We start from the raw sequence: 12,972 nt of genomic DNA, 5'->3' as shown, positions 1-12,972 counted from the left end.
GTCCACAGCTGATTCCTGTGCTTCTAGATGTTGAATCATAGATGAATTGAATCATAGATGAATTGAACTTGAAACCTTCAAGGAAGTGAAACTTTCCGAAGGAACTGGAATAGCAATATTGATAGACTTGACCTTTAATAATTCATCACCTTCAAAAGAATGGGCACTTCCTTTTGTATTCCCCGAACAACACATTTGAAGCAGACACATCTCTGGGGAATGAGCATCCTCTTGAGTGGTTAGCTTAAGAAGGCATCCTTTCACTATTCTGATGGCAAAATCTCTTTTTAGGTTCCTGCCATATTTATAATGAATTTTCTTAAATTTAACCTTCCTGATCAGAAAAGCATCATTAAATTCAAGTTAGCCTAGAAGCAGGAGGGAAAGGACACTTGGCTATAGTAAGCCGATAATTTTCTTCTGTGAAGACCTTATGCCATGTCTATTCTAGAGCTCTTCTATAGCTCATGGGCCACACTTTCAAAGTCACCACCAACTGTTTGAGCTTTTCTACAAAAAAGATTTTGTATGGTTATGAGAGCTTGTGACCAGCTCACATTGCCAAGCTTGATACAGTGTTTTTTATTGTGCTGCTTACCCACTAGGCATCACGTAATCAGCAGGGACAGGTGAACTCTGAGCAGACCCAGACATAATTAGTGCCACGTTGGAACTCTGAACTAAGTAAGATAAGCTTTTTTATATGACTGAATCACTTAGCAAAAGGTCTGTTAGGAGTAGCAAGAGTGAAGATTCTCATAGGAAACTGGTAGCATGAAAAAAAGTCTTTTTCAAATGAAAATCTGTCAGGACCTATGTTGTTAGTGCATGCCAATAAGTACTTTGTTGATTTTTGGAGAGTTGACTCCTCTTCCATCCCTCTCCTGTGCATTTCCTGTAACTACTTACATCTTTGGGCTCTGTACTCTTATCTAGAAGATGCTAAATTAATTCTCTCCTCCTCTTCACTTTTCCTTCCTCTAGTCTGCCACTTGATGTTTCTGCCCTCTTCAGAGTCTGCTGTTTAGCCCTGTCTTCTGAGTTAGGTCTTGGTTGTTCCTCGGAGTTACTCTTTCAGGAAGACAGGATGATTAACACAGTTCCAATCAATCCTTGTCACAGACTCCCTATCTGTTGCACTTGGCCCACAACTATGTGATGTCCATCCTGCCTGTAGTCACTATCAAGGCCTTGCCTGTTAGAGGTCCGTCCGCTGTTTCCATGTGAGCACTTGATGGTATTTCAAGGGTTTCTGTGGCCCAGGCAGTTCAAACTAGAAGCAAATGAATGTCTTCTGAGTGGCAGATCATGTAATGGTGGGACATTTGTGTAAACTCAGCATGTCTTAGTGGGGGTCACTGTACACAATGAAACACAAGAGAGTGAAGTTAGTTTTCAGGGGAGAAGAGAAACTTTCCAAGGCCATAAAAACACTGAAAATGAGTGGCCTGGATGTTACTGAATTCCTTTCGTTTTCTAGAGGAAATTATTTTTAAAAACAACAGCAACAGATACTCCTGTCATTCTGGGATGTAATAACTGAAGGCCACCAGGAATACCAAAGAGGGATCTGACCAACCTTTTCACTCCTGCAAAGTGCATCTTTCTTTCTTTCTTTCTCCCTTTCTTTCTTTCTCCCCTTTCTTTCTTTCTCCCCTTTCTTTCTTTCTCCCTTTCTTTCTTTCTCCCCTTTCTTTCTTTCTCTCTCTTTCTTTCTTTCTCTCTTTCTTTCTTTCTCTCTCTCTCTCTCTCTTCTTTCTTTCTTCTCTCTCTCTCTCTCTCTCTCTCTCTCTCTCTCTTTCTTTCTTTCTTTCTTTCTTTCTTTCTTTCTTTCTTTCTTTCTTTCTTTCTTTCTTTCTTTCTTTCTTTCTTTCTTTCTTTCTTTCTTTCTTTCTTTCTTTCTTTCTTTCTTTCTTGCCGGTCTTGGGGCCTGAACTCTGGGTATAAGCGCTGTCCCACAGCTCTTCAGCTCAAGGCCAGTGCTCTACCACTTAAGCCACAGCGCCACTTCTGGCTTATGTGGTGCTGAGGAATCGAACCCAGGGCCTCATGCATGCAAGGCAAGCGCTCTACCACTGAGCCACCTTCCCAGCCCCTGGTTTTTTTTTTTAAGTTAAATTATAACTAAAAATATTTAGCAGAAGATGAATTCTACTTAGTTGGGGAACCAAGTCTCTGTTTGAAGAGTGTAGTGGGAACATAGAAGGCTGTCTTGAGTTTGAGCATGACTGTTAATAAAATTGAAATCAAGCACAATTGATTCCAGCAGTGCTTCCAGAGCAGCCAGCTCTTTTAGAACTCTTCCTGAGAAATTAATGACTGGGACTGTCACTTCATAACCTCAGCTTCGGAAAGAGTCATGAACTACCTAGACCTGGGATGTGATTGCTCTGATGGAAGAGAATGGTGGCTTGTGCAGAAAGACTGTATTGACTGCTCGAAGATCATAGCTTTGCTGATAAATCTGAAACTTGTCCACTATCTGAAAATATTGAAAGGCTAGGATTTGAAAAGTGCAGAGAAAATTATATGCACTTGCTTTAACGAAAACAATCTGAAGGAAAGACAGAAAGATAAAGTTTTGAGAACATGTTCCTGAAATCAACTTTCGTGAACACTGTTTCTGGATTGCCTCTCCCTGAAATCCATGCGTCTTTTAAGTAAAGAAGCAAGTAGGTGTTGACATGCATGTCATTAATGCACCACCATGTCCGCTTCAGGTAACATCGGAAACAGAAATGAATGGCAGGGTAAAGGGCTTTCACCTGCTGACAGAATTCTCTTGACATCTCTGCACAACCATCTCTCCTCAGTCCTTCCCTGTCCAACTCTGTAGTTGAGCTTGCTTGTTAACCTGCTATGATTCTGCTTCAGTCCATAGTGAGAGCTGGCAAAGTGTTCCATCATTCACCCGTAGCTCAGTCTAATGTCATCTCTGCCCTGGACATGCAGCCATGACCCTTTCCATCAGCTTCTGGAATGCTGCCATGGCGGTCTTTTATTTGCTTACCTCCAACCATAAACATCTCTTTCTGATTAGGTAACAAGTACAAGTGTTAGCTTCTAGCCCTGATGCTGTCTTGGGCATTCCTTATCAACAGCTTACTCTTTCTTTCTGTAAGATGCTGGCTGTTTCTGATTGAGCAGTGGGGTGTGTCCATGATGGTTGGGTGGGGGCTGCTCTGAGCCTCATTTGCATTCACAAAGTATGTGCAGGATCCTGAGGCCCACATTCCCGAAGCATGTGCTGTCTCCATCCCAGGATCAGAAGTCCCCTTTTCCACCTTCCCCCAACTTCCACCCTCTTCTTTGTAGCTCAGAACCCTGAGTTCTTTGTCAGACCTTTGACCATAGTGCTGACTGTGGTTTCACTGGGGTCATACAGAGGTTACTGTTCAGGGAAAAACTGGGTGAACTGGTGAATTTTAGCTTTCTAAAGACATCAGCTAGTGACGTGATTTTAAAAACCATAAAAACCAGAGCTCCTGTACAGCCACTCCACAGTGTTGAGGAACTTCTCTCTGCTGTAGTGTATTTATAAGAACTGGATACATGGGATCCCAGGACCTCTCCAGGCCTGGAAAGTAGACAACTCAAGGTAAGTGAAAATGAAAAAAAATGAGTACTTGGAGCTCTCTAAAGGGAAGTAGGGTAGGAAACCGACTGTCTTCTGGAAGTGGCATAAACGCGGGGTTTCACATGCAGCCAGCCATCTTTGTGTTCATCTGGAACAGCAGTCCCCTTGTGACTTGAGTCCTAGCCCCTAACCTTCTCTTCCCATGTATTCAGCTCCACCTACAAGGACTCCAACACCCTGCACCTCCCCACGGAGCGTTTCTCCCCTGTGCGCCGGTTCTCAGATGGGGCTGCAAGCATCCAGGCCTTCAAAGCTCACCTGGAAAAAATGGGCAACAGCAGCAGCATCAAACAGTTGCAGCAGGTAATGGGAGAGATGGCGGCCTCTCTAGAGGAGCATGGGTGACAGAGACCAGTATTGCAGGAGAACTAGGGTGGTAAAGTTCCTACTTTGTCATGTCAGCAGCACTGCAGTTTTTAACCTTGAAATAAAGCTTCCTGATCCTTCTTTCTCCACTGCCCGCCCCACTTTTTTGTTAAGTGTAGCTCTCCCCAGGATCAAACTTGATTCCTGGGTTAAGTGATTAAGATTTTCTCATTTCTATAGTTCATTGGAAAGGGGTTTCTGAGCCCAGGCTTTAGTAGGAAGCACCAGGGAAGATATTTCTGAGCAGCCTTGGTACTCTATGATGTAAGGCGCTGGGTCTTAGTGGAATTGGCTCTCCCCTTGGTACGTACTGGCGCTCCAAGAAATAGGAAACATCCCCTTACCTTCCCGATTACCAAGCTTTGAGTGACATGTGTGCTGCACACAGTTTACACTGGATAGTTTCATTCTTTCCTGGGCCTTTGGTGTCCTTGGAGCTTCCCACTCATTTACACAGAACAGTATGAAGGTATTTAGTGTACAGATACCCGTGTAAACTGCTCATCAAAGACCCTTCTTCTCTGATGGCTCTTTTGCCCCTGAGCCCTTGGGACAGATCTGTATCTACTGAGATCACTGCTTGTGGTAGGCCTGGCCACTACCTATCCATATTAACTACTTCCCTTTCAGGAATGTGAGCAGCTGCAGAAGATGTACGGGGGGCAGATTGATGAACGAACCCTGGAGAAGACCCAGCAGCAGCATATGCTATACCAGCAGGAGCAGCACCATCAGATTCTCCAGCAGCAAATTCAAGTAGGCTGTCACTTTGCTTTCTCCAACTTGTTTGGAGTTTGCTTCCAGGCTGACTTGCCTGTGTGGGGGGTTGGTTGGTTTGATTTGGTTTGGAGAATGCTCAGAGCAAAGTGGAGTTTCACTTCTGGTTGATTATATTTGAGTAAAGGTTACCAGACCTTTCAAGGACCAACTGAAGCATAAATCACAGATAGCTCTTTCTGTTTCTTCTTTTCCTGAGAATAGCTCTGCTTATTTTTTAAGCTCACAGTTTTCTTTTCCTTCCCCTCATGTGTGTTTTAGGACTCTATCTGTCCTCCTCAGCCTTCCCCACCTCTTCAGGCTGTATGTGAAAATCAGCCCGCCCTCCTCACCCACCAGCTCCAGAGGTAATGAATCTCTTGGTGTTATGCCTAAGTCATCGACTCTGTGGCATAATGTCCTTGTCTGATTGATGGGAGAAATTGACCAACTTTTGCATTTATTTTGGAAGAATCTGCTGGAAAAACAAATCAATTTAAGCTCAGGATCTCTGAAATCCTGGCTTCCTGTATCACCACTTCATTTTCTTAGCTCTCTGAGCAAAGGAATCCGGCATCTTGTACAAAAGTCAGACAGTGGTCCAAGGTGACGTCTGCCTCTGAGTTGGGGAGAGGGAGGAGGGGAGATGGTAAAACAGATGTGGAGAAGATTTAAATTGACTGTGGTAGGTGACTTATTTGTGGTTTTCTACCATAGTAGCCTATCAAAACTAAAAAATAATGGTTCTACTGATGTGTATTATATGGCTGAGACTTAATTCAAGATGGTTCTGTCACCTATGGAAATTTTTCCCCCCATCCATCTTGTCCTTTTTAAGGTTAAGGATTCAACCTTCAAGCCCACCTCCCAACCACCCCAACAACCATCTCTTCAAGCAACCAAGTAATAGTCCTCCCCCCATCAACAGTACCATGATTCAGTCTCATGGTGAGTGGAAAAGTCCAAGTCAAACTGTTATGTGACACATTCTGTTTGAGTGGTTTTGATTTGCTTGTTCAAATTTCTTGTTTTGTTTTTAGCCTCTTAATTGTGAGTGTCATGAATAATTTGAAAGACAAAATAACGTAGTATTTAGGGTTATGGGCTATAGAGCCATACCACCTTGGTTTGAATTTTTTGGCTATGAAGCCTTAGGTATATTGTAAAGGTGATGTACAGAGGGGTTACAGTTACATAAGTATGGTAATGAGTACATTTCCTTTTGAACATGTTACCCCCTCTCCCATTTTCTCCCACTTCCCACCCTCTCCCACTCTCCTTCCCTGCAAGTTATAAAGTCCATTTCCAACATAGTGTCTAGTGAGTATTACTATTGCCTTGGTTCACCCTTTGTGCCTCCCTTTCTGTGATTCCCCTTCTCTTCCCCCAGTTAGATAAACTTATGTACAAGACAAAGGGTACAGAAATAAAAACCAGTAACAACAGGGAGTAAACCAAAAGAAAAAGAAAAGAAATAACTGCAAACAGTACACACGAAAAAAACAAAACTCTTGTTTCCATTTCTCAGAGTTCATTTCAATGAGTATCATTTTATATGGTCATATGTACATACCTGTTGAGCTGTTGTGATCCTTTGCTAAAAATATCCAAGAAAGAACAACCCCATTAGTAAGTGGGCAAAGGCTTAAGAGAGACTTCTCTGAAGAAGAAATAAGAACAGCCAATAGACGCATGAAGAAATAGTCAACAGCTCTGGCCATAAAGAAATGCAAATCAAAATAACATTGAGATTCCATCTCACCCCAGTTAGCCATTATCAGAAAAACTAATAATAACAGATTGTGTTATTATGTGGCCAATAGGGAATGCTATCGCATTGTTGGTGGGAATGTAAACTTGCTCAACCACTCTGGAAAGCAGTATGAAGGTTCCTCAAAAGACTAAACATAAGCTCCCCTATGATCCAGCAATCCCACTCCTGGACATTTACCCAAATGACCACAAACAAGGCCACACTATAGCTACCAACACAACCATGTTCATTGCAGTATTATTTACCATAGCTAAGATATGGATTCAACCCAGATGTACCTCAGTAGACGAATGTATTAAGAAAATGTATATATATATGTACTTCCATCAGAAAGAATGATATTACCCTATCCATAAGGAAATGGAAAGACTTGGAAAAAATTATATTAAACAAAGCAAGCCAGTCCCAAAGAAACATAAGCTGCATGGTTTCCCTCATTTGTAATAACTAGAATATAAATGTGTACTTTAACCAGATCTCTGGTCCATATGTAGAGACATTCAAGTTTGAGATGTGTTTTCTATTTGAGCTACTCAAAGTATTATCCACACACTAACTTTCAGAGGAACTTGGGGGATCCATGTTACCTACTGAGTCATAGTGTCATAGTAGGACTTGGGAATTTTTTTTTTTTAACAAGTTCTCTGTCTTGTGTTACATGCAATAAGTTTGAGAGGACTTTCAGAGGCTGTCTGATACCAGTCTCCCTGTTGGCTCTGTTACTCAGTTCATGGTCACTCTGGGATTTTTCTCCAGGTGCTACACCTCCCTCCCAGTTTCAAGGCTTACCCTCTCGCAGTGCAATCTTCCAGCAGCAGCCTGAGAACTGTTCGCCTCCTCCCAATGTGGCACTTACCTGCCTGGGCATGCAGCCGCCCACCCAGTCACAGCAGGTGACCATCCAAGTACAAGAGCCGGTTGACATGCTCAGCACCATGGCGGGGGCCACTGCAGGCTCCGCTGGGAGGGGCATCTCCATCAGCCCCAGTGCTAGCCAGATTCAGATGCAGCACCGGGCCAACCTGATAGCCACCTTCAGCTACGGGCATCGACCCTTGTCCAAGCAGCTGAGTGCTGACAGTGCAGAGGCCCACAGGTAAGGTTGCGCAGTGATACCCAGCCCTCTATCCAGGTAAGCTGGGCAAAAGGAAGCCCCAAACAGGATGAGCAAAAGCTAGAAAAGAATGGGTCTAATGAAGTCTGTTTCACCCTTTCTAAATGCAGGGCGGTGGGTTTAGGATGAACTTGAAATGGTAATGAGACAGATGAGAAAACCAGCCAAGTGCCCACTGGTAGCGTATAAAGAAGAAAATGCCTATGAAGGATTGTGTGAAAATACAAGTTCCCCCTGTCTATTCTTACAGGAGCCAGTCCCTCTATGTCACTCTTCTAAGAGATTGATGTCTCTTAATAGCTCATGTGATCTTTCAAGATAGGTCCATTTGCTGCCTTTGAAGTAATTACATTCCTAGGGCCCTAAGTCCCTTGAATGATTTGGAAAAGCGAGTGAGGTGTGGGATGCAGTCTCCTCTTCGGGATGCACCGCCATTCTCTGGATGTGGGTGCTCCCTGGGCGGGCACAGTAGTAGTTATTTTCCCAGGGCATCTGTCTAGTACACTTGTCACACCAATGTCTGCAACTCACTCCCTTTTGTGTCTGCAGCTTGAATGTCAATCGGTTCTCCCCTGCTAACTACGACCAGGCGCATTTACACCCCCATCTCTTTTCGGACCAGTCCCGAGGTTCCCCCAGCAGCTACAGTCCTTCAACAGGAGTGGGGTTCCCTCCAACGCAAGCCTTGAAAGTTCCTCCACTTGACCAGCTCCCTACCTTCCCTCACCAGCCGCCACACTATACTACATCGGCACTACAGCAGGCTCTGCTGTCCCCCACGCCGCCAGACTATAGCAGACACCAGCAGGTACCACACATCCTTCAAGGACTGCTGTCTCCCCGGCATTCACTCACTGGCCACTCGGACATTCGGCTGCCTCCAGCGGAGTTTGCACAGCTCATTAAAAGACGGCAGCAGCAGCAGCAACAGCAGCAGCAACAAGAGTATCAAGAATTGTTCAGGCACATGAACCAAGGGGATGCTGGGAGCTTGGCACCCAGCCTCGGGGGACAGAGTATGACAGAGCGCCAGGCTTTATCTTATCACAGTGCTGACTCCTATCATCACCACACCAGCCCCCAGCATCTTCTCCAGATCAGGGCACAAGAATGTATGTCCCAGGTTTCCTCGCCAACCCCGACCCACGGGTATGCCCATCAGCCGGCACTAATGCATTCAGAGAGCATGGAAGAGGACTGCTTGTGCGAGGGGGCCAGGGAGGGTTTTCCAGACAGCAAGCACTCAAGTGCACTGACCAAAGGTTGCCACAACAGCCCTCTGCTCTTGAGTACCGGTGGACCTGGGGACGCGGAATCTTTGCTAGGAACCGTGAATCACGCCCAGGACTTGGGGATGCATCCCTACGGACATCAGCCCACTGCCACATTCAGTAGAAATAAGGTGCCCAGCCGAGGTAAGAGTCTGCCCTAGTTCGCCTGACTCAGGAATGTCAATAGTTTGTGCTTGCACTCTTGTGTTCCTAAGGGGAGGGTTGTGGGAAGAGTTTCTTATAGCACCTTCCACATAAGTCCAGGAGAAGCAGGAAGAAAAGTAGTTATTGGTGGATAGTCAGTTTTCCAGATCAAATGATAAAATGATAAGAGACTAATAAGCACTAAGGTATCTGTTTTCCCCTATTTCTATCATGGTTTCTTTTAATTCCAAAATTCAGAATGCCATCAAAATAGCTACTACAGTAGAAAAGTCAGCTAGCACTAGGGAAATAGGATAATGTTGAACCAGGAGTCAAAGCAGCTTCTTGTTGGCCTTTATCTCTACCATGACTGCAGTAAAATTGTCATTTAAAGCTTTGAGTCTCATTTTCCTCATCTGTGAAAAGGGGACAGGATGAATAATTCTCCTTTGCACAGCCCTGGAAAGATTCATGTTTCTACATGTTTGTGTGCAAAAGAATTTGCGATGAAAATGTTATCAGTTTGAAGTATTATGAGCCAATCATCTACTATTCTACTGTCATGGGGGGCCTTGTGCTATTTTGTCACATAGCACTTTAGAATTAATGAGTACATTCATTTCCATGTGAAGGAGGTAAGGATTCCTGTCAGTCATTCTCAGAAATGTAATTCCATCAGCATTCAGCCTAGACAACCAGGAGATATCCACAGGGGACATCCACAAGGGATGTGTCCGTCAACTGCATTGCCAGCAGTGGGCCTTCCTTCCATCCTTCTTCCCTGCATCCACTGCCTGCATCTGCTCCTCTACCCTTAAAGTCACAAACACTTCAGCTCTTTGGGGAATCAGATCTTGTAGCACAAAGCTAGTGATATGAAGAAAAGAAACCTGATGATTTCACGTGTGCTTATTATGTGCTCTGATAGGAGGGAAATTAGGTCCCAAGCTTTTGAGCAGATGGCATCATCCAGTTGTGTTCCTTGTGGCTGCTGTACTCCAGGTGGATGGGCTGTGGGAGCTTTCAAAACAGGTCTGATGCAGAGTAGCAGACAGACCTTGGGGATGACCACCAGGGAGGGAACAGCTAAGGGGAAACATCACAGAGTTTCAACTTTTCTGGGTTTGTGTTATGGGGAAGAACTAAGATCGGGATAGAAATCGCAGCAAGTTTTCAGCTCCTAGGAAGAGCCCCTGGGAGAACTGTGCACAGAACAGGCTGCTTCACAGCCTGGAACCCTCCAGCAGAGGACAGGTATGGCCAGGAGGCCGAGCATGCTATGGAAAAGATTCTTGTGCCAGTTGAGCTTCTAGCAGCTTGGCATTATGTGGCTGGTATGAAAAGAAGACCCAGAGAGCCTGATGTGCTTTCCATGTGCCACACACCAAATGCAGTTTGTGCACAAAGTCATTCAGTTCTCTTTCTACATTGCTGGGAATCCAGCCAAGGCCTCATGCATACAAGGCCAACAATTTTGTTACATTGGAATACATAGTTGTACAAGCGGGATTGCACTGACATTCCCACATGTATATACAACATGTGCCCATGAGCCTCACTCCCTCATCATCGTTCTATTTCCATACATGTAAATAAGCCAAATTCAACCTCATTCACTCTTTTCCATAGCTCTCCCCTCTCCTGCTGGTAGCCATCTCCCACTTCAAACCCCATCAGACCCTGTTTTGACTTTCTTATCATTCATTTTGTAAGTTTGTATTAATTGCACTAAGGGTATTTCAAATGTGCATATATTATAATTTGCTCAAAATAATTCTCTACTGTCCCCTCATCCCATCTTCTGTTGATCAACAGTAGGCAAGTGCTCTGGCCACTGAGCTGTACCCAGCCCTCGTTTAATCTTGAAGGTGACTCATTATCTCCATATTACTAAAAAAACAACTGGGGTGCAGAGATCAAGACCTTGGTACAGGGTCAAAGCCAGCAAGTAGTAACTGTCTCCCCTGGCCCCCAGTGACTCAGTTCACCCCACAACATGTCCTGCTGTGCAGAGCACTGAAGGACGAGCCAAGCTGGAGCCTCACCTTTCCTCCCTCCTCAGCCTGGACTGCCTTGAGTTTAAATTCCTTTGGGGCCAGGGGGCGTGGGTCAAGCGGTAGAGCTCCTGTTCGGTGTGTGCAATGGTCCTGGGTTCAGCCCCCATATTGGAAAAGAGGAAGGGAATATTTAAATACCTTTGGAGTATGCTACCTGAACGCTTACTTTCTCTGATTTCTCTTCACCTTCCATCCTTGTTTGGAACATCAGGAGGACTCATCTTCACTATTGTCTCCTTGTCAGAAGGAAGCTCTGGCAGGCAATGGTCCATGTTGTGTGGGAGCACCCAGGGAGGGAGAGGTGGACTTTGCAAGGGAATAGGTCAGGTTCCAGCAGTTGAACAGCATTTGAATGTAAAGAGTTTTGGTGTTTGGGTTTGGGGAGAATGTCTCAAGGGAATCTGAGGGCCAGGGAGCAGGCTTGTTTAGTTTGTAGTGTCCTGTCCATGAAGGAATTAGGAGAAGCCAAGTGGAGAGAATGCAGCATGTGGGCTAGGTCTGGTTGCATCATGTCGAGAGAACCTTGGCACAATGCTCTTCTCTTGGCAAGCAGAGCAGTCAGAGGGCAATTCTCAGACCATCACCCGGTCGTGGGTAGAATTCCCTCTGTCCAGCTGAGGCTGTACTTCAGGGCAGTGCTTTGTTGTTCTAGTTAAGTTTTTGTCAGCTCTGTCCTGCTTCTTCCTCTAGCTTGCTGCCTCCCTTTTCCTCCTCCCTGCTTCCTTACATCCATCAGCATCACCGCTGTTATCCCTTACAAACAGTACTGTGGATTTCTGGAAGAGCCAGGGAATATGCCTGCTACTTGGGAGGCAGAAACAAGAGGATCACCAATTGAAGGCAAGCCTGGCAGATACAGAGACTTTATAAGAATAAAAATTTAAAAATATATATAAGGGTGGAAGAGTTCTAATAAAGGGTGTATACACTTCATTTCAAGGCTGCCCTGGTCTTACTGTGTTACTTCCAATTTAGCTGGGTCCCCCCACACACACACACATACACACTGCTTTTTGAAATTCATCTTTTCCCTCTGACCTTTCATCAGAGCTTTCCTAGAAGCTGTGACCTTCATTCCTGCTGCGTTTGAGGGCAAAGACAAGCTGCCTTCCTTTCTACCCAGTGTGCTTTACTAAAGTATGCTCCAACCGCACCACAGCTCACTCTCTTTTTTTTCTTTTGGGACTGGGTCATCCTGAACCTCATGATCCTCCTACCTCAGCCTCAATGCTGGGATTACAGGCATGAACCACCACACCTAGCTACATTTTTACTTTACCAAAGAATTTTGACAGATTATCTGCTGTCTATTTTTGCCTGGAAAGGGTTAGAACACTGTACTACGCCATCTCTCTGCAGGCAAGAAGGAGGAGCTGGCTCTTGTTTTTATGTGTGATAGAGAGGAAAACCTGCTAGTTCTTTTAATGACCCTCCTTCTCTGGGTAGTTACTTCCTAGTCCCAAATACTCCACTGTTTACTTTCATGGTAGAATAATTATGTCATTTACTAAGTTTCTCTTGTACAACAGTAGTTTACAAGGTATTACAGGTGCTGTGAGAATGTAGAGAGGAAAAAGTGAAAGACATTCCTGCAGGGAACTTCCCCTTCTCCATGGGGAAAGCAAGTAATGAGTGCAGAGAGTGCTATAAGAGGCGATCAAGCCAGGCGCCGGTGGCTAATACCCGTAATCCTTGCTACTCGGGAGGCTGTGGTTTGAAGAACCCAGTTTGAAGCCAGGCTAGGCAGGAAAGGCCATGAGACTCTTATCTCTAGTTAACCAGGAAAAAGCCAGACGTGGAGCTGTGGCTCAAGTGATAGAGCACTACCCTTGAGCAAAAGAGCTCAGGACAGT

The 12,972-nt window shown here is 44.9% G+C and overlaps 1 protein-coding gene across 1 annotated transcript in view; it reads left to right on the top strand.

Moving 5' to 3' along the window:
• The window catches only part of Sik3 (SIK family kinase 3), a 179,265-nt gene that overhangs the window by 158,932 nt on the left and 7,361 nt on the right, over positions 1 to 12,972 (top strand). Inside the window, 6 exon segments of the mRNA XM_042682761.1 lie at positions 3,790 to 3,940; positions 4,634 to 4,759; positions 5,042 to 5,127; positions 5,598 to 5,707; positions 7,290 to 7,629; positions 8,197 to 9,062. Coding sequence (XP_042538695.1) covers positions 3,790 to 3,940; positions 4,634 to 4,759; positions 5,042 to 5,127; positions 5,598 to 5,707; positions 7,290 to 7,629; positions 8,197 to 9,062 — 1,679 coding nt within the window.

Source organism: Dipodomys spectabilis, unplaced genomic scaffold (genome assembly GCF_019054845.1).
Source record: "Dipodomys spectabilis isolate Male_0828 unplaced genomic scaffold, ASM1905484v1 ptg000076l, whole genome shotgun sequence".
Taxonomy (NCBI): domain Eukaryota; kingdom Metazoa; phylum Chordata; class Mammalia; order Rodentia; family Heteromyidae; genus Dipodomys; species Dipodomys spectabilis.
Note: the sequence above shows the minus strand (reverse complement) of the source record. Positions and strands in the feature narration are given on the sequence as shown.